The sequence below is a fragment of the Podarcis erhardii genome, assembly GCF_964252035.2.
Source record: "Podarcis erhardii genome assembly, chromosome: 15".
Classification (NCBI taxonomy): Eukaryota; Metazoa; Chordata; class Lepidosauria; order Squamata; family Lacertidae; genus Podarcis; species Podarcis erhardii.
Genome location: NC_138505.1, coordinates 30,836,078 through 30,861,574, shown reverse-complemented (window position 1 = coordinate 30,861,574; position 25,497 = coordinate 30,836,078). Strand labels below are relative to the sequence as shown.

General features: G+C 44.2%; 1 protein-coding gene and 1 long non-coding RNA gene across 2 annotated transcripts; one reads left to right on the top strand and one right to left on the bottom strand.

The window, feature by feature from the left end:
- Window positions 1–25,497, bottom strand: COMT (catechol-O-methyltransferase). The gene is made up of 5 exons (XM_081842862.1): window positions 25,260–25,497; window positions 7,720–8,008; window positions 5,046–5,239; window positions 1,403–1,534; window positions 1–213 (listed from the first exon to the last, which is right to left on the bottom strand). The coding sequence occupies exons 2-5, from the start codon at window positions 8,006–8,008 to the stop codon at window positions 34–36; spliced, it is 795 nt and encodes a 264-aa protein (XP_081698988.1). The 5' UTR covers window positions 25,260–25,497; the 3' UTR covers window positions 1–33.
- Window positions 19,246–22,193, top strand: LOC309330949. The gene is made up of 3 exons (XR_014151661.1): window positions 19,246–20,822; window positions 20,922–21,124; window positions 22,008–22,193. It is a non-coding gene; the product is annotated as an uncharacterized lncRNA (long non-coding RNA).

Below are 25,497 nucleotides of genomic sequence, written 5' to 3'. Positions count from 1 at the left end.
TGGCTTGACACTAAGGTTTTAATACTCTCACTCTCATCCCATGTAAACGGCCTTTTCCATTGCGTCCTCCACTTTCATGTACTCCAGGTGAGAGGGGTAGTTAGTGCAGTCAAAGCTTTTGTGGCTACGGATGTACTTGATGAAATCTGGAGCCCCCGGGTAGACGATGTTGTCCGCCAGAAGGATGGAGCCCTTCCTTAGGTAGCCACATTCCTGAGAAAAGAGACAGGAGATAGACGATTAGCTCTCTCTTGAGAGTGGTCCTACCACTCTAAGGGAGGTCTTTACTTCATTTTGAAGAATCCCAGAAGTTCATCAAGGAGATGTTTGGAAGATCTACCACATAAAAACGAGATTCCAAGGAATCTCTTGGACTTCCCTCCTCCCCTTTGTGGGTCCTATTGTTAATCATTTCCTCCCGCATCTTTTATATTAACCCAAATCTTTTACCTCTCCATTGTGTCCAAAATTCACCATTTAAACTACAAGCGATATTCCAATCCTACTAATGATTTTAACTGTTTGCAATGGTCTTTAAGATAAGTTATAAATTTCCCTCATTCCTTATTAAGATTTTGGTCTTCCTGACTTCTGATTCTTTCCATCATTTCTGCTATTTCGGCATAATCCATCAACTTAATCTGCCATTCTTCGCTGGAAGGGGCTTCATCTTCTTTCCATCTCTTATCTAATATGGTTGGAAGTGGAAATGTGGAAGTTTGGAAGTGGGCTGAGCAAGTTTGTTTTGTTTCTACACTGGCTTGAACTGTACTTTTTGCATTACTTCCATTTGTTGTTCGCTTTATGGCTTGAATGGGAGACCTGGCCAGACTTCTGTTGCCTCTAACTTCTGCGTTTTCTAGGCATTCTGTGATGATACCACCTTCCCTTTGCTGGGTGCAGGCAGGACCCCATTTTGTGGACCCCATTTTTAGCTCCGTCAGTTTTACTGTTCTCCCACACCCTCCACCCCTGGTAGCTTCCTAAAATCTTGCTGTGCCCTTTACACCTGCTTCAAACTCTTTCACTGTTTTCATCCCCGTAGAAACCAATGAAAAACAAAGGTAATTTTCATTTGGAACTCGTTCATTTGAATTCCCATTTGTTTTCACAGCTAAAACAAATGGGACTCCTTAAAAAATGAATGCAAGGCCCCTAGCTGGCAAGCTGATAGCTTTTCCCTCTCAAAGGATGCAAGGCAGTCTAACTCAGCCCTCCCCAAGCTGGTGACGTCCAGATGTTTTTGACTCCAGATGCTCTGAACTCCCATCGCCTCGGAAGACCAAAATGAAAGACAAAATCTAGCAGGCTCTAGGCCGCATGAGAGTTCAGACCGCTGCGTGTGGTCCACACCAGGAATATGGAATCTCTTAATTTCCAGAGAGGCATCGCTCCAACTTACTTCGAGAAGGATGGTGTCAGGACAGTATCTTTCTTTCCAGTGGTCCAGAAAGACAAAATCAACCTTGTCCACCTGATATTTTTCCCTCAGCTGTGGGATGATGTCCTGAGAATGGCCCTCGATGATTGTGATCTGAAAGCAAAGAAGAGCTGTGTTACAGAGAGGTTCGGCGTCAGTACCCTCCTTCCTTGGGCAGCTTTTGGGGTCTCACTGCACTTGGGGTGGCATTGCTGATGTCTCTTCTGGAGCCCCCTTTAATCCCTCCTCCCTGACCTGGTACTGTGAGCAGCATCTAGTGGCTGGGTCCAGCGGCCATTTTAAATTTTCCACAGTGCCCCTAGGCCAGGCTTCCTAAAACTAGGCCCTCCAGATGTTTTGAGGCTACAGTTCCCATCATCCCTGACCACTGGCCCTGCTAGCTAGGGATCATGGGGGTTGTAGGCCAAAAACATCTGGAGGGCTGAGTTTGAGGAAGCCTGCCCTAGGCAGTGTCTCTCTGGGCAATATGAGACATCAAAAGGGCAGCTAAAAAGGTAAAGGGACCCCTGACCATTAGGTCCAGTCGTGACGTACAGCTTCCGGGTCATGTGGCTAGCATGACTAAGCTGCTTCTGGCGAACCAGAGCAGCGCACAGAAATGCCGTTTACCTTCCCGCCGGAGCGGTACCTATTTATCTACTTGCACTTTGATGTGTTTTCGAACTACTAGGTTGGCAGGAGCAGGGACCAAGCAACGGGAGCTCACCCTGTCATGGGGATTTGAACCGCCGACCTTCTGGTCAGCAAGCCCTAGGCCCACAGCGTCACCCGCGTCCCACAAAAAGGGCAGCTAGTGTGAGTTAAAATGGTGCCGTTGTCTCTCGCCAACGCCAGGTAAACCCGCCAGGTCCCACCAAGAGAAGAGGAGGATCACAAGAGGCCACTTTGCCCCAGGTCCCAGAGCCAGTCCCAGATACAAAACCAAGATTGTATGCTATGGATAGACTGCGGAATGCTCTCCCCAAGGCTGACTCACCTGGGGCCACCTTTTATCTATTTTTAGACACCAAGCAAAAACTTTTCTTTTAGCTCATAACTGGTAGGGTTTTGAGCACTTGTGGTTGTTTTTAGAGGGGTAGGTTATGAAAGACCTGCCTTTTATTGGCATACTTTTTAAACATTTGAGTGGCTCGTTTGAGTCATTTGTTGTCAGTAAAGCAACTAAGAAATTATTACAATAATAGCAATAGTCAGCTCTTCGTTTGAAGAGTTTCAAGTAGTTGTGGTTGATTTGCATAGAGTAACCATTTTAGTGGCTTGTTTGAGTCACTTTCGGAAGTAAATCAACTAATAAATTAGTAATGGTGATGATGATATGCTTTAGATGTTGAAAGCAGGAGGGCCAAAGTGGGTGGTCTACAGCTGAAAATTAAACTAAATCATTTTAATTGGACCTTGAATAAATGTGCAATTGATTGCTACTGTTTTGAAACTTACTGTGCTATTATCTTCCATAGCGGATTTTGCAAACCGCTGTTCTGAAGAATGCTTTTTATGGGGAACAACAACAACAACAACAACATTTATTACTTATACCCCGCCTATCTGGCCAGGCTCCCCAGCCACTCTGGGTGGCTTCCAACAGGATATTAAAAACACAATAAAACATCAAACATTAAAAACTTCCCTAAAAGGGCTGCCTTCAGATATCTTCTAAAAGTCAGATAGTTGCTTATTTCCTTGACATCTGAGGGGAGCGCGTTCCACAGGGCAGGTGCCACTACCGAGAAGGCCCTCGCTTCTCACAGTGAGGGAACTGCCAGAAGGCCCTCGGAGCTGGACCTCAGTGTCCAGGCAGAATGAGGGGGTGGAGACGCTCCTTCAGGGGGCACTGGGGATGAGTTTATGAAGCCAAAGGGCAGTGGCCTGAAAAAGTTTGGAAACTATTGCAGTAGAGGCTGGTTTATTAGGGGGCACTGCCCTCAACCAGCCCCCATGCACCTGCCTCCTTATTTACAACGAATCCAAGAGGAGTAAGTTGGAGCGATGCCTCTGTCAGCTCCTTCCTCCTTCGTCTCAGTGTTACCCCTTGCAGAACTCAGCAGGGACAAAACTAGAATTGGTTGGCTCTGCTTGTCATTGCGTGCAGCGCCACCTACTGTTGGTCTCCCTGCCTTCTGCCCTATCAGTCCCATTGCGCACCAGCCACCAAAGCAGTTGAATTGCCCTGCTGTAAACAACAAAAAATGCTTCGGTCAAATACGACTTCGGGGGTCACTTGGGTTTTGTGTGCGCATAATAAGCTGGCTTGGTTATTTCTTCCCCAAACGTTTTCTCTCTGTGTAGTTATAAAGTAGATGACCTTTGCTCCTGTTCAAGGGAATGTTAACATTCTGCCAGTGGAAAGGGAAGTCTCTGGTGGGAAGTAGTGATTCGCTTGGCTTATGATCCGGGAAAGTTTATGAGGCTGCAATTGTTTCTTCTGTAAGGGCAAAATAATAAAGAGCAAGGCCTTTCCCAACAACTCAACTTGGACAAGGGTCACTCATGATGGGAGCCGTAGTCCACCAAAGATCTGGAAAGCTACAGTTTCGCCATCCTTGATCACAAAACAGAGTGTGCGCTCCATTTCAGCAGCAAAACGGATATGTAGTCTAAGATAGGGTTACCAGATGTCCCCAGTTCCTGGAGATTTGCAAATTTGTCCCCAGACAAATTCTGTCCCCAGAATGTCCCCAGATTTGCAAATCTGTCCCCGGGAAACGTGGCAGCCTCAGCAGCCCGGAGCCAGACTGGTAGTGCAGTTGGCTCTGGCTGGCTTCAGGAGCTGCTCACTGCCGTGGCACCTGCCATATTTCCTGTGCCACGGCAGTGAGCAGCTCCTGAAGCCAGCCAGAGCCAACTGCACTACCAGGCTGGCCTCTCCTGGGCAACGGCCACCTGCCCGTGACTCCCGAGCCTCCCCAGATCTGTCAAAACAAAGGGGGAAGGAGGAAGGAGATCAGGGAGGGCTCGGGAGTCACAGGTGGGTGGTGCGCCGTTGCCCAGTTTTTTAAAAAACTCTGGGCATTTATGTTTCACAGGGTGCGAAAGAAGGGCTTTGCACCTTTATACAATATGCATGTGTGCTTGGGACCAGGGTCTTCTGCCTCAACATCCCCACTACTGACTCCCTGTTGCTACTCAGCTTCACACACAAAAAAAGTGCCCCCGGATTCATTGAAAAAAAATCTGGTAACCATAGTGCAGAAATCGTGCTTTAAATGTGTGTAGGATATGTTTCAAATGTATAGTTTGCATCTTCCCTTTCCTACCTCATTCTGGCCTGGCATCCACCCACATCCTTAGGCAGGGCTACCAGGACTGATGGACAGATGCCCTGATTTCCAATCCAATGAGCACTGGGCCTGACATTTTAATTTCCAGCAGCACAGCTGGTGTGGAGGTCTGCCATCTAAATTTCCCACAATGCCCCAGAGCGTTGCCACCTATCAGGGATGCTGTGGGAGCGTTGGGAGGGACTTGGACCAGATGATCTTTGATGGGCCCCCTCCCAACTCCACAATTCAACGGAATTAAAAACAACGACTCTCTCAGAGAGCCGCGACCACCACCCATTTGCTGCTGACAAACATTTCGGAGCTCTCTGTGTGCCGGATAGTACCTTCTCGCTGAGTCCAGCAATTTCGATGATCTCTCTGGCAATGGAGGCAAACTCGGGGTTGAATTCGATGGTAAGAAGACGGGCGTTTGGTTTCAAAAGGCGAGCGATCCTGATGGCCGAGTAGCCTACGTACGTTCCAAATTCCAAAGCGATGGTAGGATCCGCCTCTTCGACGACCTTATCTAGGATCACACCTGGAAAAGGAGGGTGTTGACTTTAGCAGGGCTCGATTAATAGGCCTGGAGACCTGATTAGTTGACAGAAGAGCCCTAAAAACTGCCTTTTTTCCTTTTTTCTAAATTACAGTAGAGGTGTCTGAGACAGGGTACCTGGGAGCAAGATCATATGTATAGATTTCCCACTGAATAGCTATTGAGAATTTGGGACATGGTATACCCAGTGAAATGGACTAAGACACTGAGAGACTGAGAGAGGGGGGAAACAGGCAGTGCTTCTGTTTGAAAATGGAGGCACTGGGATGAGAAACGGACAGGACAATGTACAACTGTATGCTTTATTAACAAGTGTTTAATATTGTTTAAGAACAGAATGCATTGGAGTTTTTGTTGTTGGTTGTTATATCTGTTTCATTTGTCTGAGTTTGACTTGTTGATGTTTAGAACAGAAATGCCATATCCTAAAATTTTTAGGTTACATTCTGATTGAAATTTTCAATCTGCGATGAGCATAGCTCGAGACTGAATTGTGCACATCTTACCAGGAGGCAAGGCAGCTAATACAGAACTGTTCTGGGTACTGAGAGGGAGAATATTTTCCTTGCCATGAGCCAAATCCTGACATGTATCCTCACCTCTTGAAAGGGCTATTTAGGGATGCTTGCAGTTGGTAGGTGGGGCCAAAGTCACTCCTCCCCTCTCTCTGTCTTTCCCATCACAACAACACCCTCCATTCATATCCCCTATCAGTCCCATTCATTAACAAAAACCCCATCCATTCACATAAATATACACTGCATTCCTTCATCCCCTGCATCAATGCATTCACCAGCTTCTTTTATCCATGCCCAGGGGCACTGCTATGTACTCAAAATGAACTGGGGCTCCCCTTCCCCTGTAAAGGGTAAAAGGACCCCTGACTGTTAGGTCCAGTCGCGGACAACTCTGGGGTTGCGGTGCTCATCTCGCTTTATTGGCTGAGCGAGCCAGCGTACAGCTTCCGGGTCATGTGGCCTGCATGACTAAGCTGCTTCTAGCGAACCAGAGCAGCGCACGGAAACACCGTTTACCTTCCCGCCAGAGGGGTACCTATTTATCTACTTGCACTTTGACATGCATTCGAACTGCTAGGTTGGCAGGAGCAGGGACTGAGCAACGGGAGCTCACCCCGTTGCGGGGATTCGAACCGCCGACCTTCTGATCGGCAAGCCCTAGGCTCTGTGGTTTAGACCACAGCGCCACCTGTGTCCCACCAGCACCAAAATGCAGCAGGCTGCCAATGGGAAAATGAAGAGATTGGTCTTTTCTCCACCAGGTGTCTCAATGGCCTGCATGGAATTGTAAGGATGTGCCTGCATGGAATTCCTGGCCGGCTGTGGCTACCAGGCACGTTGTTAAATGCAAGGCTGTCCGGAGGCAGTCTGCCTTCATTGGCGGAAGCAGAATGCCTCTGAAGGCCAGTTGCTGGGAATCACAAGGAAGGCTAGTGGTATGCTCTCTCTATGGTACACCTCTCCTGGTATGGCCCACGGAGGACCTTAAGGTCCATAAATAGCAATACCCTAGAGGTCCCGGGCCCTAACGAAGTTAGATTAGCCTCAACCAGAGCCAGGGCCTTCTCAACACTGGCTCCGGCCTTGTGGAACGCTCTGTCTCATGAGACCAGGGCCCTGCAGGATCTGATTTCTTTCCGTGGGGCCTGTAAGACAGAGTTGTTCCAGCTGGCCTTTGGCTTAGAATCAGTTTGATTCCCTCCCCCTCTTTCTTTTTCCTTTCTCCTCCTGTGAAGAGGCTGCATCCTAATGTTTTAATGTTGTATTTTAATCTTGTTTTTTAAATTGTATTTTAATCAACTTGTTTTTATTATTGGTTGTTAGCTGCCCTGAGCCTGGCCTTGGCTGGGGAGGACGGGGTATAAATAAAATTTATTATTATTATTAGTGTTGTTCTGCTGGCTCTTTCCCATGAGACTCTGGATGGGTATTGATGCTGGACCAGACGGGCCCTTGGCCTGATCCAGCAAGGCTTTCTTTATATTCTAAAGAGAAGCCATCTCCACATCTCTTGGTGGTGACAAAAGACCAACTTTAAAGGAGCTCCAGCCCATTGTCAAAGAGCGAACCAACAGCAGATCACACCGCTCAAAGTTGGAGTTGACTCTCCAGGGCTTCTCCCAAGCAATCAGAGACTGTGTCTGCATGAAGCTAACCCCTCCTCCCCTCTTTTCACACCGCTGGGAGACCAGGGAAAAGGGAGCTTGCACCGCAGCAGGAGGGAGAGACACTTGTGACTCTGCACCACAGACTCTGCATCCCAGCTCACTAAGCCCTGTTATCTCTTCATCCTTCGAGACCTCCTCTTCCCAGTCTTCTCCCTTTGACCACTCATTGTCATCCCACCACCACTCCCCGGATTTCGGGCCTTCTTCCTTTGGGGGTTCCCCAGCTGGTTCCTCCCACCCTTCCTCTGCGTCCAACTCGTCCATGACACCCGTTTACCTTTCTCATCGCCCACGTTCATGGCCCACTCTTTCTGGGAGCAGTAGTTGTCGATGCAGTCCAAGACGCTCTCGGGATCCCCTTTGACGGCATTGTAGGACACAGAGTTCAAGATCCGCTGCTCTTTGCTCTGATCCATGACAAAGTTGGTGATTTTCTCTAGCACGATTTCATTCCAGAACATAGTAGCATGGATGTTGTTTCTGAGGAGGATCACCAGCGCCACCATAAACAGGAGGGAGCCGACACCAACAGATACCAGGATGGTCAATATCCAACCTTCCAGCATCTGGAAGACATAGGTAGGCAACCAGTTAGGGATGGGGAAGAAATCCATTTCAGAACACATTGAAAGCTGGATTTATCACCAGAGGCCTGCCTTCTTGGAATAATAGGCTTGGAACTGCCCAAGAAAGATGTTAAATTATTTTTGTATGCCACAACAGCTGCTCAAATATTACTTGCTAAAAATTGGAAAACACAGGAACTACCAACATTGGAAGATTGGCAGATGATGATGATGGACATTTTGGAGCTAGCTGACTTGACTGGAAGAATCCGCGACCAGAAAGAAGAGGAGTTTCAAGAGGACTGAAGGAAATTCAAGGACTATTTGAATTAATATTGTAATATAAAAAATTAAAAACTACTTGAAAGTACCAAATAGCCCTAGGATTAGAATAAGATATAAATAAATAAATGGGATTTAGACTATTAAGAAAAGTGAATAAAATGGACTTAATTGGAGTGATTTTTAGTTTAATAATGATATTGGAAAGCTGTTACATTCAATTATAAGGAAACTCAAAGGGAGGGACTAGAAGTCAATTAAGAGGTGTAAAAAGGTGGGATTTTCAAAGAATTAAGTTTGTTTATTTGTTTATTTTTTTGGTCTTTGTGTGTTATTTTGCTTTGTGGTTTTTGTTACAATTGTGGAAAATCTAATTTTATTTTTTTTTAAAGAAAGCTGGATTTATCACATGCGTGCTCTCCGAAACAACACGTGAACCGAAGCATTGCATCCTTCAAAATTTGCACTCATCTGAATTTTGCAGTGCTGACTAAACAATGATTGCAAAAGATACATATATTAAGGTATGCATAAAAATGAGGATATTAGTGAAAACGACATACAAAAAATGCATACGAGGGAAACTGCATATAAAAAGGTGTCTACTAGGAGAAAGTGCTGATGAATTTTCACGACAACGTTTGTTTTTTAAGAAACGACAACTGCTGCAAAATGTAGATAACTTAATTTAAGACTGGAGTGAAAAACTGAGCTAATCGGGGCAAACACTTATGATCACCATGTGACTTGCACTGGAAAGATAATCACCCACAATCTACAACCAGGCAATGGTCTGAGAACCTTACTACCATTGCATTATAAATGTATATTTCATGTGGATATGTCTCAAGGTAGCTGGCGTATTTCGGCTTGTATGTTTAAGCTGAGACAGGTGTATTGACGGCCCCTGGCGTCGTTAATGTGAGCTGGTGCGCTAAACTTGGTATAAATATTTTTTTTTAAGATGGAACATTTATCTTATTGAAAGATTAATACATCAGTCAATGAGCTCTCCAGACAGAGTACATCATAAAACTGCAGATAAAACCACAGCTAAAATCCACAAGACGCATTAAAACCAACTATACAAAATGTTATCATGAAAACACAGATTAAAAAACACTAAACATTTTTAAAAGGTCTCAGCAAAGCTGCTAAGGCAAAGAGGCGCAAACCACCACTTTTGTCGCCACCTAAGTTTATTCTTGTTGTTGTTGTTGTTGAATTCAAATTCAAATCTTTATTACGGTCGTAGACCAGGATAAGTAGGATGGGGTACAATCATTTAAAAACTGTAAAACATTTTGGAAAGCTAAAAAGTATTGAAACAGAAGGTATATATAAAAGCCTATAAGAATCTAATTAAATGGGTGTGGAAGAGCATAAAGGGTTAGTATATTAAAAACTATGGCTATCAACTTCCAGAGCACTCCGATACGAGTTTTCATCCAATCTGGTTTGTGGCACAGGTGGTTGCTGTTGTTATTTTGCAAGCCCTCCAAAAAAGGATGATTCCCAAACTGCTAGCATTCCCTCACATTTTCTTATTGAAATAAAATTCAGGAGAAGGAGAGCCTCTAGTACAGTCCAGCTATCGAAGACAGAGACAAAGAGAAGGGAACCCAGGCATGAAAGGTCCACTCTATCATAGGCAAGGTTTTATAACTAGCTAGTCGTCTAAGGAGACTGAGGCTACTGCTTCTATGACAGGCATAGGCAAACTCAGCCCTCCAGCTGTTTTGGGACTACAACTCCCAACTAACAGGACCAGTGGTCAGGGATGATGGGAATTGTAGTCCCAAAACAGCTGGAGGGCCCAGTTTGCCTTTGCCTGTTCCATGAAACCTAAGCCAAGATTCTATGCGTGCCTATTTTAGCTATTTTACAGAGCAATCCTACCAGGCATGGTCGAATTTACCACTTTCGGTTTCCCATTCCCATACTCAGAAAAGGGCTTTATGATGATGATGATAATCATCATCATCATCATCATAATCATCATCTATTCAATTTATATACCACCTTTTATCAAAAGATTCCGGGGTGGAAAAAAAATATAATCTATTTAAGAGACCATTGCAAGCAGATGAAAACATTAGCAGGATTTTAATCTCACTTGTAATGTAACAAATACTATGGACAACATGGGTTGATATAAAATAAAGCACAGAATAATATGCAGTTGTGAATGCTGACAATAGGACCCATGAAGGGGGCGGGGCGAAGTCTTAAAAAATATATATATATATTTATTAAAGTTTTAAATGTTACAAAAAGAAAAAGACATAATTCCAAGTTGAACAAAAACATAACAACACATCACGGTAAAAAAGAAGAGAATAGAAAATAATAATAATAATAATAATAATAATAATAATAATAATAATAATAATAATAAACAGAAAAATAGAAACAATTAAAAAAACACAACGAACCTTCCCATAACTTATCTTTCATTAACTTGTTTCCTTGACCTCCTCGCACCTCCCTTTTTTTTGTATTCTAGTTCAGTTAGCTATTTCAGCAAATCCTTTCCATCTTTCCCAATTTTTATCCTATAATTTTATCTTAATGTAATGTAACTTTACCTTTCCTCCTTTCATCCATTAACAATCTATTTTTACTTAATCCTTTATAATATTTCCGCTAAAGCCACATAACTTCATTCCAGCCTCCTTCTAACATTCCTTAATTTTACAATGTTTCTGTAAATAAACTTTAAATTTCTTCCAATCTTCTTCCACCGACTCTTCTCCCTGGTCTCGGATTCGGAAGTCTTGAGATTCAGAGTATTTGGCTTGTTATAATTCTATATTTGTAAAATCAAATAAAAATGATTTCATAAAAACAAAACAAAAAACAACAAAAAAGATCCCAGGGTGGTGTGCAACGTTAGGAGGACATTACAAAACATCAATGTTAAAAATGTAATAAAGACATAGCAAAAAGAATACTGACTGATACCCTAATAGTAAAATAATCATAATAATAAAAGTCCTCCCCCACACACTTTCACAGGCCATAGATTATTTAACAGCCATAAGCCTGGGTAAAGAGGAATGTTTTTTGCATGGCGTCTAAAGACATGTAAGGATGGCACCAAGCAAGTCTCTCTAGGGAAAGCATTCCACAGTCGGAATGCACAATTTTACATCTGCTTAGATGCGACATGATTCGTGGTGCACCAGCAAGGAAGGATCACAATTTCACTACCTAAGCTAACAGGCGAGTCATAATCTCTTTTTTAAAAAAAATAATATTTATTAAGAGTTTAAAGATTACAAAAAGAAAAAAAAAATTAAACAAAACAATATAATACAATACCAAAAACAAAAACAGAAACACAACATAGAACATTGAATTAACAAAACAAAACAAGAACAATTAAAAAAAAACATCCAATATTTTCAATCTTATCTTTCAATCACTTGCTTCATCGACTTCCTCACGCCTCCCTTTTTGTATTCCAATTAACTGTTTCAGCAATTCCTTTCCATCTTCCTCTGTTTTCTGTCCTGTAATTTATCTTAACATATTCTAACAGGCGAGTCATAATCTCAGGTGAATGATCGGACACAGGCTGCAAACACGGCGAAAAGGTGTCACCAAATGATGCCACTGTAACGGCAGTAGAAGCGATGGACATGATCTCTGCACAAATTGCTGAGCTGCATGCCGACTTGGCAGCAAAGCTGTAAAACTTTGGAGGACAAAAATTGCACCTTTGCTACCTGAGTGTCAGGCTTCAGTGAATCCTATCCCTCCCACAGTGGCAGCCAAGGAGCAGATAAAATAAGAAGAGTTCTTACCGATTATTTATTCAGTATTCACAGAGAGAGACAATCTCCGCTAAATAATGGTGGTGTTCTGAATAAGTCGCATCCGCGCCATCTCTCCTAATTCTACGTCATCCCTGCGATGGCTAAACTGAGCTTTCTGCATCTGAGCTTTCTGTTCTACTACTCTCAATGCTCACCTGGTCCTGGGAGAGGGGGGGTCAGGAATGCTTTCTAAAGACACTGTCAGCTGTCTCTCCCTTGGTTCTTCTTCCTGCTGCTCTTCTCCCAATATTTCCCAGCTTCTCCCCTCTGCATCCTCTTAAATATGCCCTTCGGCAAACCACTGTTCTAAATCTATGCTGTCTGTTTCTTCTATGGGAAGTGTAGGAGAAGGGGGGAGTCTCAACCATTCCTCCTCAGTCCCCTGACACTGAGTGGTTGATGGCTAAAGACCTAGAGGTAAGTGCCTGACATTCGGACAGGATTCAATGCTCAGTGATGAATCCAAGAGACATACAGTCGTACCTGAAGGAGCGTCTCCACCCCCATCGTTCTACCTGGACACTGAGGTCCAGCACCGAGGGCCTCCTGGCGGTTCCCTCACTGGAGAAGCCAAGTTACAGGGAACCAGGCAGAGGGCCTTTTCGGTAGTGGCGCCCTCCCTGTGGAATGCCCTCCCACCAGATGTCAATGAGAACAACAACTACCAGACTTTTAGAAGACATCTGAAGGCAGCCCTGTTTAGGGAAGTTTTTAATGTTTAATGTAGTACAGTATTTTTTAAAAAAAATTGGAAGCCGCCCAGAGTGGCTGGGGAAGCCCAGCCAGATGGGTGGGGTATAAATAATAAATTATTATTATTATACCTCTACTTACGGATCCCTCTGGATATGGAATCTTCGGGTTATGGCCACGGCAAACCCAGAAGTGTATACTTCCAGGTTTAACCACGCACACATGTGCAGAAGTGCTCAATCGCGCCGTGTGCATACACAGAAGCATGCCTCTATTTACATAATTTTCGGGGTGCGAATGGACCCCCAGAATGAATTAAGTTCGTATCCGGAGGGTCCACTGTACAGGTAAAACCAGAGGACCAGAGAAATTGGGGACATCACCAACACGTTCAATTTTAAGGCCTGAAGGTGGCCAATGGAGACCTTGTTGGGTTTTTTTACTTAACTGGCAGAGTGAGATTATCCCGGAGGTAGAGATTGCTCGTATAGACCCTGAAACAGTTTCTACCCAAATGCAATTTTGGGTACCCAAACGCAGTGTAGGGAGTCTCTATGGGAATATATCGTATTTAAAAATGGGGTATCAGAGTTTTTAGAGGGGCAACCAGGTTGGGATAGCAGGCTTGTTGTTTTGAATGTTTTATGTAGATTTTTCAATTTTGTCGTTCTGTATGGGACAATGACAATAAAGATTATCGTATCGTAAAAGAGCTCACAGAAGCCTGGGGGCCTGTTCGTAAGAAAAACTCCCTGCCGCAGGATATTATCATTGGCTTTGCTAGTTTGGAACCAGGGACTGTCTCCTCTGCTATGGAGTTGCTGTATGGCCCTTCCCCCAATGCTGGCACCGCACAGGGCTGGCATCTTGCTTAAACAGGGATGGCAGCAGCTACACATGCCCTGATAGCTTACTCTCTCCAGTCGGTTTTGCTGGGGAAGCAAGTGGGAGAGATGTCCCTCCTCCTCCCTTTAAACTTCTTATCATTATGCAGGACGCAGATTGAAGTCAGAAAATAATTACGTTGCCATGGAGACCCCCTCCGCTCACAGTGCAGTTGGTCTTTGTTCACCCATCTACTTATCTCGGCTGCGCGAGGAGCGTTATCCGTTTCAAAGTCTTGCAAACGGCCTCTTTTTCTCCTCCACAAAACTTTGTCATGCATTTTCTTTGCTTTGCAAAGGCTGGAACTTCAAACTGCCCTTTTATATTGCTTTGTTTTGCTTTTTGTGCACAGGAGCAATTCGTAGAAAACCGCAACCGTAGCAGAGTGGTAAGCGAAAGCAGGCCAGGCTCAGGTTCAAATTCTGATCGGGGGAAATATAAGAAATATGAACCTCTAAGTCTAATGCATTTCCAACAGAGTTCTTCCCCAAGGCACAATGTGTATCTGGATCTCTTCACACGGTTGCAAGGTAATTCAGAATTATCTTGAGACGGGGTGAGGAGGCCACAGGTACAGAGGAAGCTGCCTACACCAAATCAGACCCACTCGGCCATCTAACAGTGTTGCCGACACAGGCTGGCAACAGCTCGCTCAAGGTTTCAGGCAGAAGCAATTCCAAACCCTACCTGCAGATGCTGTGGACCAGACCTGGGACCTTATTCATGTAAGACGGATGCTCTACCTGAGCACCAGCCCTTCCGAGAGGAAAAGGTCAGGACTGAAAACTGGAAGTACTCCATTTCCACATAGGAAGCTATGGAGTCAGATCATCAATGCATCTAGCTCACAGCATTAGAAACTGAAATATGAGAACTAGGAGCTAAATGGCACCTTGAACTTAGGTTATGGGAGCAACAACAGGGTGTCTAGGTGCACTTTTCTATAAGAATACAAAGCTGAAAATGAATGAACTGCAGCTAAAGTACTCTGTTCATTTTTCGCATGGTCTAGTCCTTCCCCTGCCCACCTCCCTAATATTCTTAAGAGGGTCTCTTCTCCAAGTCTTCAGAGACTAGTTGGAAGTGGGGAGGTAGAAAAAGGTCCTTCCACTCTGCAGTTTTAAGCTGAAATCTTAAGCGCAGTACTGCGCCCAGAGCTCAGAACCTGCTCACACTAATGAAATTCCTTGTTGCAAAATGAGCTATAACAATGGGAGTTTCAAACACTGCTAGCTCAGTATAGTCTGCCGGAAGCAGTTCTCCAGGGTTTCAGGCAAGGGACTCTCCCAGCCCTACCTGGAGATGATGGGGATTGAACCTGGGACCTTCTGCATGCCAAGCAGGTGCCCTACCGATGAGCTATGGCCTTTCCCCTTCCTACGCTTTCACCCTGTGATACCTATTTGTTCTTTTTTTCTCCTTGCTTCCTTCTTTGCTTCTTTTCAGTGCCAAAATAGAGAAGATGCCACACTTCCTTCTGTTTCCAGCGTTCGAGTTGTGAGTGCTTGTGTAGTCCAAGCATTGGCACCCCCACACAGTGGTACCTCGGGTTAAGTACTTAATTCGTTCTTAACCTGAAACTGTTCTTAACCTGAAGCACCACTTTAGCTAATGAGGCCTCCTGCTGCTGGAGCATGATTTCTGTTCTCATCCTGAAGCAAAGTTCTTAACCTAAAGCACTATTTATGGGTTAGCGGAGTCTGTAACCTGAAGCGTATGTAACCTGAAGCGTATGTAACCCGAGGTACCACTGTATAAGAGGGAAACAGTAGCAGGTTTGCATGAACCCCAAGGTATGCAGAAGGACACAAACACACACACACACAGAGTGAAAGATCCAGTGTGTGTGTGTGTGTGTGTGTGTGTGTGTGTGTGTAAGAAGCCCCCAGAATGTTCAGTGACGACCGGATCTGTTTTATAGCCACTGTGCACCTTAAGTGCTACCATGAATGTATGCTTTGTCAATAAATAATAAAACTACCAACCATTTGCCCTCCTGGTGCTCCAGACAGCTGGGTGCATCCCACATGCACAAATGTGACATTGTCCTGTAGCACCCAGCCTGATGTTTCATATGTACACAGGGGTGTGCCTTACACGAAACCAGACCCTCTCCTCCAACGTGCTCTACTGGGATTGCTTCTGATCCCAGTGGGGTTTGCCAGCAATACAGCGCAGCCATCATGAGTTAGCAAGATGGGGTTGTAGCCAACAAAGTTTCACTCTGGCCAGACCCAATTGAATTCAATGCACCTATATTAATCATGCCTGTTAATTTCAGTGGATCGACGCTGAGTACGAGTAGCACTGGATACAGCTCCTGTTCAGCTCGCTTTCCTTCCCCTGTGTACCGTTCTTGCTGTTTTGTGCTGCCAGATTAATCTGTTTGTTGTTGTTTTGGTTGAAGCACTGGCAGCTGGTGCCACGAAAGACAACTAGAACCAAGCCAGCACCTTCCTTCCTTATCCCCAGGGTGCACACAGCAGGGGCAGAGGAAGGACCTTGCTGTTGCAACTGTTGCTCCACAACATGCAGAAAACGAGGGGTCATTTTGCTGCCAGAGGGTTTATGCAGGTTGTTGTTGTTGTTGTTGATGATGATGATGATGATTAATTAATACAGTGGTGCCTCGCAAGACGAAATTAATCCGTTCCGTGAGGCTCTTCGTATAGCGGTTTTTTCGTCTTGCGAAGCAAGCCCATTGACAGCTTAGCGGATTAGCGCTATTAGCGGTTTAGCGGCTTTTAGCGGATCAGCTGATAAGCGGCTTAGGGCTTAGGAAAAGGGGGGGAAAAGGGAAAACCCCTGCAGGAACTCGCAATACATTTTTGTCTTGCGAAGCAAGCCCATAGGGAAATTTGTTTTGCGAAGCGCCTCCAAAACGGAAAACCCTTTCGTCTAGCGGGTTTTCCTTCTTGCGAGGCGTTCGTCTTGCGGGGCCCCACTGTAAATTTATTTATTCCCTGCCCATCTGGCTGGGTCTCCCCAGCCACTCTGGTAGGCTTCCACCAGAACATTAAAATACAATGATTCATCAAATATTAAAAGCTTCCCTGATCCATTGCCATTCCCACCACAGACAAGAGGTGATGGCCAAAGCAAGATGGAGACCAGCAGGCCAAGGGATCTGGAATTAGTTGTGAACTAAGGCCGCAGAGGTCCTGATGCAAAGTTCGTGAATTTCAGCACCACGGTTAGCAACCCTGCAGCTGAGCCAAAGATGCAAGTTGTTTCAGCCCCAGCTTGGTACAACTGCCAGAATTTTTATCTTCTGGGCCATACAATGGCCATACAACTGCCTCTGCAGTTGAAGGTAGAAGTACTAGTTGCTGGAAATCACAGATGGGGAGAGTGCTCTTGTGCACAGGCATTTGGGCAGCCACTGTGAGAACAGGATGAAGGTCTAGATGGGCCATTGGCTTGATCCAGCAGGCTCTTCTTACATTCAAAGTCAAGATTAAAAATTCATCCCCCAAGTGCTACATCTGGCCATGCAAAGGATGAGCATCTTTTAATACAGTCATTAGCTTCTTCTGGACAGTGGGTTTTCAAGCTGTGGGGGAAGCTCCTCATATGTTTCTTGATCTTTCAAGGTATCTGGTTTATTCACAGGAGTCTCGTGGCAGAGCTACCCCCATGGGGTACAGGGGACAAGGTGACAGTGGCTCCACAGTGGCTCCTAAGGTGTGGAGCCATCTCCTTCCCAGGGTGGAGGTTGTAAGAGGACACTGGAAATGGGTAATCCTAGTCTAGAGCCTAGACAATTCATGCATCCTGCTGATTAATCATTCAGCAAGTTTCACAGCAATTGTAGTTAATTTCAGGAGGGTTAATCATGTGGCTGACACAGCTCCTCACACCAGCAGAGGACAACAAGATCTGGGTTGAAGATTAAGCCCAAGTGGATTTGACCCACCAACAATTGGTGATGAATTGGGAAAAGATAATTACTTTCTGCTCGCCTGAACTCAAGTCTGAAAATCAAACTTGGCAGCTTCACACTGGAGTTTTCTTTTGAAAAGTTATTGTTGTTGAGAAGTGGCAACTTTCAAGTCAGTTAAAAGAGTGTTCAGGGAGACTAAAATATTCCCCGCTGGTTTCTGTGCGTGACAATTTTTTAAATAAAAAATGTCTCTTTTATTCTCCTGCATAGAAACAGTCTCCGTTTAGCCTCTGGGAATGGCAGGGAGCCAACATGGTGAGCAGAGGCTGACAATCTTTTTGCTCCTTGTCCCCCGGACAGAAGGGGTATGTGTGCGCGCGCATGGACACATGTGCAATATGTGCACCTCAAAACTCCTGAAGGCGCAGTAAAACTGTTCTACTTTGCCAAAGACCAAATTCACAATGCACAGATAATTTCAGGAGCTCGCAGAAAACCTGGCATAATCATGCCATTTCTGGTAACATGTCTCACAACAACTCAGTGGGGAATTTAAAATTATGTCCTGAATAATGGAATTATGCCCGTGAAACAGTTGGCTTGGACGAAGAGAGTGTGTTTTGCTCCTGAATTATTTGAAGAGCAACTGTAATCAACAAATTACATTAGTAGGACTACAAGACGTTTTGTAAAAAGGAATATATGAAGTGTTACAAAGTAGAAAAAGATATTGGTTATGAGTTTGAAATGTAATAGGGAAAATAAGAAATGCATACTAAGAGATTAGATTGGAAAATTTTCAGACAGGACTGATGGAAGTAAAAAAAAATGAATAAGATGTAAAAGTATGTTTAATTACTGTTGAAAATGATATGTTAAAAAACTAATAAAAATGTGTGTGTGTGTGTGTGTGTGTGTGTTTGTGTGTGTATAGTGTGTGTGTATATATATATATATATAACTTCAAAGAGCTACTGCAAGTTGGCATAGACAAGGGATAGAGAACAAAATGCCCTCCATGTTCCCACCATGTTCCCTCCATGTTGGCTGGAGCTGAGTTCAACAACATCTGCCCTTCTATAATGTGTTGGGGAGAGGGGTTATTGGGTTGTTCTTGTTTTATTTTGAGTATGTATTTTAAGTTTTCATAGTTTGATTTTATCTTGTGAACAGCCCCGAGACCAGTGGGTATAGGGCAGTATACAAATTTTAATCATCATCATCATCACCATAGAATCATAGAATTGTAAAGTTGGAAGGGACCCTGAGGATCATCTAGTCCAAGCCCCCGCAATCCAGGAATATGCAGCTGTCCCATATGGGGATTGAACCTGCAACCTTGGTGTTATCAGCACCATGCTCTAAACAACTGAGCTCTCCAGGGATAATCTGGAAGGCAACATGTCGGCTACCCCAGGCTGTACGTAGTGGGGATGCTCTTGAGATTTTCTGCCTCAGGTGTCAATATAGCTTTGCCCATTCCTGTGGAGCGGGTGGCGCTGTGGTCTAAACCACTTGCCGATCGGAAGGTCAGCAGTTCGAATCCGTGTGACGGTGGTGAGCTCCCGTTTCTCTGTCCCAGTTCCTGCCAACCTAGCAGTTCAAAAGCACACCAGTGCAAGTAGATAAATAGGTACCGCTCTGGCGGGAAGGTAAACGGTGTTTCCGTGTCCCGTTGTGCCAGAAGCGGTTTAGTCCTGCTGGCCACGTGGCCCAGAAAGCTGCCTGTGAACAAACGCCGGCTCCCTCGGCCTGAAAGCAAGATGAGTGCCGGACTCCACTGTCGCCTTTGACTGGATTTAACTGTCCAGGGGTCTTTTACCTGCTGCCTGTCCCTGTATTTTTGAAGCCACTGAGAATTTATCTCTAGGACCGAATGGTAACAATACTACATCCAGTTGCAGCATTAGTTTTCAAATTCCTTCCAGGGGCATGATTAGCTTCTCAAGGTTTATTACAGGGTTTTGAGGTTTGTGCGGTGGAATTCAGACACACAAGAGTTTACAATCTAATCTAGATGTTATTAGCTCATTCTGGAGTGCTTAGGAAATCCAGTCTACTTTTCCACAAAAATGAGCTCTCCATCAGCCTGGTGGCGCTGATGGTAGCCGACGCAAACTTTAATGGCACAGTGCCTGGGGGAGAGCAGTCCTGATCTCATTGCAGAGGTGTTGCCACTAATAACCGGAGTCCTCCCCAGCAAGAGTGTAATAATACTTTGCAATTACACAGTGGGTTTATTTTCCAAAATGGCAAAGCAAAATTAATTAGCTCTTTCAGCAAGTTGCTATAGCCAAAGGCCATTGTAAAACTGACGTGTACAAATTAAAACTCTCCCTCTCTCTCTTTCTCCAGAAATGATACGACGAAAAATACAGCAGTCTAGAAACTGTAGTCAAAAGAACAGGCCCAGTTCTTCGTCCTAGAAATTCATTTACCTGTGATGGTTGTTTTTGTGATCAATTCAGTATTAATCACGATGGGTTTCAAAAGATGTTGAGAAGTAAATTTTTCATGCATTTTTTGTTTGTTTGTTTGGTGGCCACCAAATGTTATGACACAAAAATAAGGGATGAAATAGATTTGATGTGGGAGATAAAGGACCGGTGTGAAGGGGTGGGGAGAGGATGAAACAGAGGGAAAGTTTGTTGATGGAAAGGCAGAAAAAGGGGGCCGAGATGGTCCTATTACAGATCTTCTGCATCACATCTACCTTCTCCCTCCATTAGTCACAAGAAGCTGCCTTAGTCAGATCTTTGTGTCACCCAGCACAGTACTGTCCACACCGACAATCAGACTGAAGTTTCTCCCAGACTTTCCTGTGAGCCTGAACTATGTGGCTGTTCCCTGAATAATGCTATAGACACCCCTTGCCTGAGAGTCTGCACAAGCCACTTGTCACAGATTAACTCATAGCATTTATTGTTATTTATTTACACCCTGCCCATCTGCCTGGGTTCTGCAGCCACTCTGTGTGGCTTCCAAAAAACTATAAAACCACAGTAAAACATCAAACAATAAAAAATTTCCCAATACAGGACTGCCTTCCGATGCCTTCTAAAAGTCAGATAGTTGTTTATTCCTTGACATCTGATGGGAGGGCGTTCCACAGGGCGGGTGCCACCACCAAGAAGGCCCTCTGCCTGGTTCCCTGTAACCTCACTTCTCACAGCGAGGGAACCGCCAGAAGGCCCTTGGAGCTGGAGCTCAGTTTCTGGGCTGAACGATGGGGACAGAGATGCTCCTTCAGGTATACAGAGCCAAAGCCGTTTAGGGCTTTGAAGGTCAGCACCAATAATGTGAAGCATGCTCTACAATGTATAATGAATGCTGTGTATTTCAATTTTAGAACTGGATCAAGGCCGAGTGATACTGATTAGCCCAAATTGAACCTAAGGCTTCACGGGCTGGTTTAGACTAGTTCTCCCAAGTCCAACACTCTTAACAACAGCAGCCCTCATGCTTCTGTGGGTGGCGAAACTGATTTTTCAGAAGATATGGTCACCAGACATATATTCACAGAAAAGCTGTGGATGAGAGGGTGGTTCTCAGGTATGCGTAAAATCCCTTACACTTGGTAAGCTCTCATTTTCCTGGCTAAAGAATCTGAAGCAGCTGGAGTTCTGTTTGTTTCCTCTTCCTTTTAAAAAAAGATATCCCTAGCAATGTGCCCCAGTGGATATTTTAATTCTACCTACAACACGTGCCCAGCATGTGTCATACAAGCAATTCCACTGTTAAGATTATGTTGCTGTGGCAATTACCATTAAAACAGGAGACGGGTTGTTAGGGAATGCTAAGGAATATTCTTACCTTCAAAAAAGGGTTTATTTGGTCATGAAACAAAATTTATTTTTTCCCCCTGCCGACTAAGACGACCGACTTTGCTCCAAATTTCAGCGACTATGAAGAATAAGTTTTCTCTTCAATATCCTGGATTTTAAATACCAATATTTTCCCCCATATGGAGAACTTCATCACAGTCAATGTGAAACCAGCAGTGCAACTTATTCATGTCATCTCAGAAGTTCATTAAACCAGGTACACGTGGGAATAGGATTGTGGCATAAATTGTTTTCTTTGCCCATTTACCAAATTTTATAATTTAAAACTTCATTACAATGAAAACAGAAATGAGTACATTAAAAAAGCAAAAACATAATGTTCCAATTTCATTTTTGGCTTTTAAAAATCCCACTTATTTAGAAGCTGCAGGAACTGTTTTTTGTTTTTTTAAGGAAGTTAATATTCCCTTCTCAGAAGATGTCTAAAATTGGCCACACAGCGTGTTTCAGAAAGTGAAGACCACATCTCACAAAGAAAGATTGAATGTGTTGAGATTGTTTCGTTGGGAGGCGATGTGACAGCTATCTTCAAAAACCTAAAAAGCTGTGAGTCACATAGATGATGGAGCAAATGTGTTTTTTCATTCCAGAAGATAAGCCCTGAATAAATGGGCTCAAATGACAAAATTTTGAATAAATATTAGAAGTACTTCCTGGTGATGTAACGGCAGAACAAGACTGCTTTGGAAGGTGGCAAGCTCTTCCTCACAAGAACTTTCTACGGATTTGTTTATTTAACAAAGTTTATATAACGCTTGGTTGTCATAAAACCTCTATGTGGTACGCAAGCAATATTAAAGTCATAAATAAAAACATTTAAAGATAATTAAAATTAACAATAAAAAACAACATATGTAAACATGGATAGGCTTGCCCAAACCAAAATGTTTTCAGACAGTACAACAAAGTGTCAGCCGGCAGGGAGTTCCAAAGCATACTAAAAGATTGATTTCTTGCAAGTACGGCATGAGAAGGTAACAGTGCCCAGATTGAAGTGGTTGAGTGAGAACATATGGGGCGAGGTGATCCTGCAAGCAAACCAGTCTCAGGCTGTTGAGGGCCTTATGCACCAGTAGCTAGCACCTTGACCTTTGGGCTGGCAAGGGCGGTATATAAATTTAATAAGTAAGTAAGTGAGTAAGTAAGTAAGTCAGCAATCTCTGAGCTGAGCTGTTGAATGATGACAAGGTCTCACCCTGCCAGCAATTGTGCTGCATGGGTAGATAGCCGTCACTGACCAGGAGGTGCAGGCCAGAGGGCCACCCTACGTACCAGGGTTGCCGTAGAGTAGGTCTCCTGCTTTAGGGTTTATAGGAATATCCTAGATCAGGGGTAGGCAACCTAAGACCTGGGGGCCGGATACAGCCCAATCGCCTTCTCAATCTGGCCAGCGGACAGTCTGGGAATCAGCGTGTTTTAACATGAGTAGAATGTGTCCTTTTATTTAAAATGCATCTCTGGGTTATTTGTGGGGCATAGGAAATCGTTCATATTTTTTTTCAAAATATAGTCCGGCCCACCACATGGTCTGAGGGATGGTAGACCGGCCCACGGCTGAAAAAGGTTGCTGACCCCTGTCCTAGATGTATTCACAGGGCCTTGCTAACACAAGAACGGACCTTCTCGGTGGTGGCTCTCCATTTGCAGAATGCTCCCCCCTATGAAGCATGCCTAGTCCCATCACTATCTGTTTTCAGACACCAGGCAAAGATATCTATATCCACCCAGGCTTCTGGACTATAATTTTCTGCCTTTTTTAAATAGTGGGTCGGCTTTTTGGTACATATTGGCATGTTAGGCTTTTAAAAACTCTCTTTCTTTTACTCACTTTTAATGCTGCTTTGAGTTCATCTTGCAAAAAAAAAAAGGAACTACCAAATATTAATAATAATTATGAATAATATATTTAAGCTAAAGCAAATGACCCTAAACATCACAAACAGCCAGAGGCTTGGATCCAGACCATCAGCACAATCTTAGGCGCATTGACTTAAAAATTAAATTCCACTAAGGGGTGTCTGCCAAGGGAACCAGGAGATTATCATATCCTGAGCTTCTTGCACTTAGCTCCCATTGAAATCAATGGGGCTTAAAGGCCCACCTGACTTATCCCCTATCTGAAGAAGTGTGCATGCACACGAAAGCTCATACCTAGAACTAACTCAGTTGGTCTTTAAGGTGCTACTGGAAGGAATTTTTTTATTTTGTTTTGACCATGGCAGACCAACACGGCTACCTATCTGTAACTGACTTATCCCCTAGTCTTCAATGAGATTCAACTGCCGCTCAGCCTGGATCTCAGAACCAGATATGCAAATTACTGTATAAACACCACTTCATTTGCAAACTCCCTTTCGATTTTTTAGCTTCTTCAGAATCTGAGGGTGGGAGTGGGGATTTGCTTCGGAATTCTAGGCAAATTGGCGTTATCTCTAGCTAAGTGCCACTCAAGAGGGGATCCGCTGAAATTAGTGGACCTAAGTTAGTCATGTATATTGATTTCAATGGGTTTGTGCCAAGTAGAGTTTAGTTGGCTACAGCGCCCCCCGTTTTTTAACTTATTGATAAATTAAATGTGCTCAAAAAGCAATGTCTTTAGAAATGGTTTCCGAAACAGCAGAACCCAGCAATCTTACAATTCCACGTATGGACAGGAGTCAGCAAGGTGGTGCTAAGCAACCGCTCAAAATCTGTTGCTGCATAAGAAATACGGCTTGCTGCCCTGAATTTTACAGACATTTGATGTGTTGCTTTTTTGCAGTGGCAGGGGGGAGGTATAAAGGTAAATATTTTCTTGCTGCTCTTGTTTAACAGCTCGGCTCCCAGCAGAAGGTTGTCTGAGGCCAGACGGCAGCTGGACCGACAAAAATCTTACAGGCCCCAGAGACGCCAGCGGTGTTCTGGCATTCAGGCAACGGAGTGGTATAACGGACAGCATCAACTGCTTGTGTCAGACTAGCATTTAGAAACTTGCAAAAGGAACACCCAATAAGACGGCAATAAAATAAAACACACTGAACAAAAGCAGCATTTTTGCACCTCAGCGATTCAACACCAACACTAAGCGGGTCTGGAAGGTTTACAGCGCAAATCAAGCTATCTGTTTTCCAAAAACAAACCAGGGAAATGAATTTTGATAGGAGTATGGTCATTGCTACTTCCCAAAAAGCAAGCACAGAGGCAGACAGAAGCTTGGAAATGAAGAAATCAGCTTTTAAAAATGGTTTCAGAGGTTGTGGGGAGAGATAGAGAAGTTGTTCTCACAAGCAAGGAAACAAACAAACAACCACTTTCTTCAAAATCAGGTTCTCCTGTTGGGCATGCAAGTGGCAACAAGAATTGATTGCCTGCTTTTCCATTTCAGAGAAAGGGAGAGGGAGAAAGATTATAACAGAAGCTCTTTAAGGTGAAACACAATCCAGGAGTTAACAGAACTTGGCAGCCGGCTCTATTTAAAGTATCAGCCAACCCCCACTTGTGCTGTTCTGTCATTTCTCGAACAAAATCCTTTCTGTACACATACTATAGGTTCCACTGCAGGTAGTTATCCAGCTGCTACGCTTTCAGTTTAAACAACAACAACAACACAAAGCTATCTTGTTTCACCCCTTTGAAGTGCCACTGTTCCACACTGGATGCATTAAAAACAAAACGTTCTTTTCCCCGCACAGATTAGCTTCACCAAAGCTTGTGCAAGCGAGAAGCAAAGTGGAATTAAGGGAGACCAGGAAGGCTCCCCCCGTCCCTCAAATTTCTCCTCCATCCTGGCTCCTTAAATCATGGCATTAAAACGCAACAAAGATAGAGGTCTGCAGAGAAACTGGAAAAATATAAACGGGTACCTTTCCGACAAGGATGGGAGCAGTTTTGCAGTGATCTTTCTCTGTGCTTGGAGGGATGTGGATCTTACAGAGATCTTGGAGGCTTGCAGTATTCTCTTTGGTCACAACTGATCACATTACGACAAGAGCTTAGGGATTCCGAGAGCAAGAGCTTCTTCTAAAAGGGGCAGAGTCCTCCCTTCTCGTCCTCCTTCCCTGCTGCTCCCAAACCACACTCAGCTTGCAGGGGCTGTTTCTT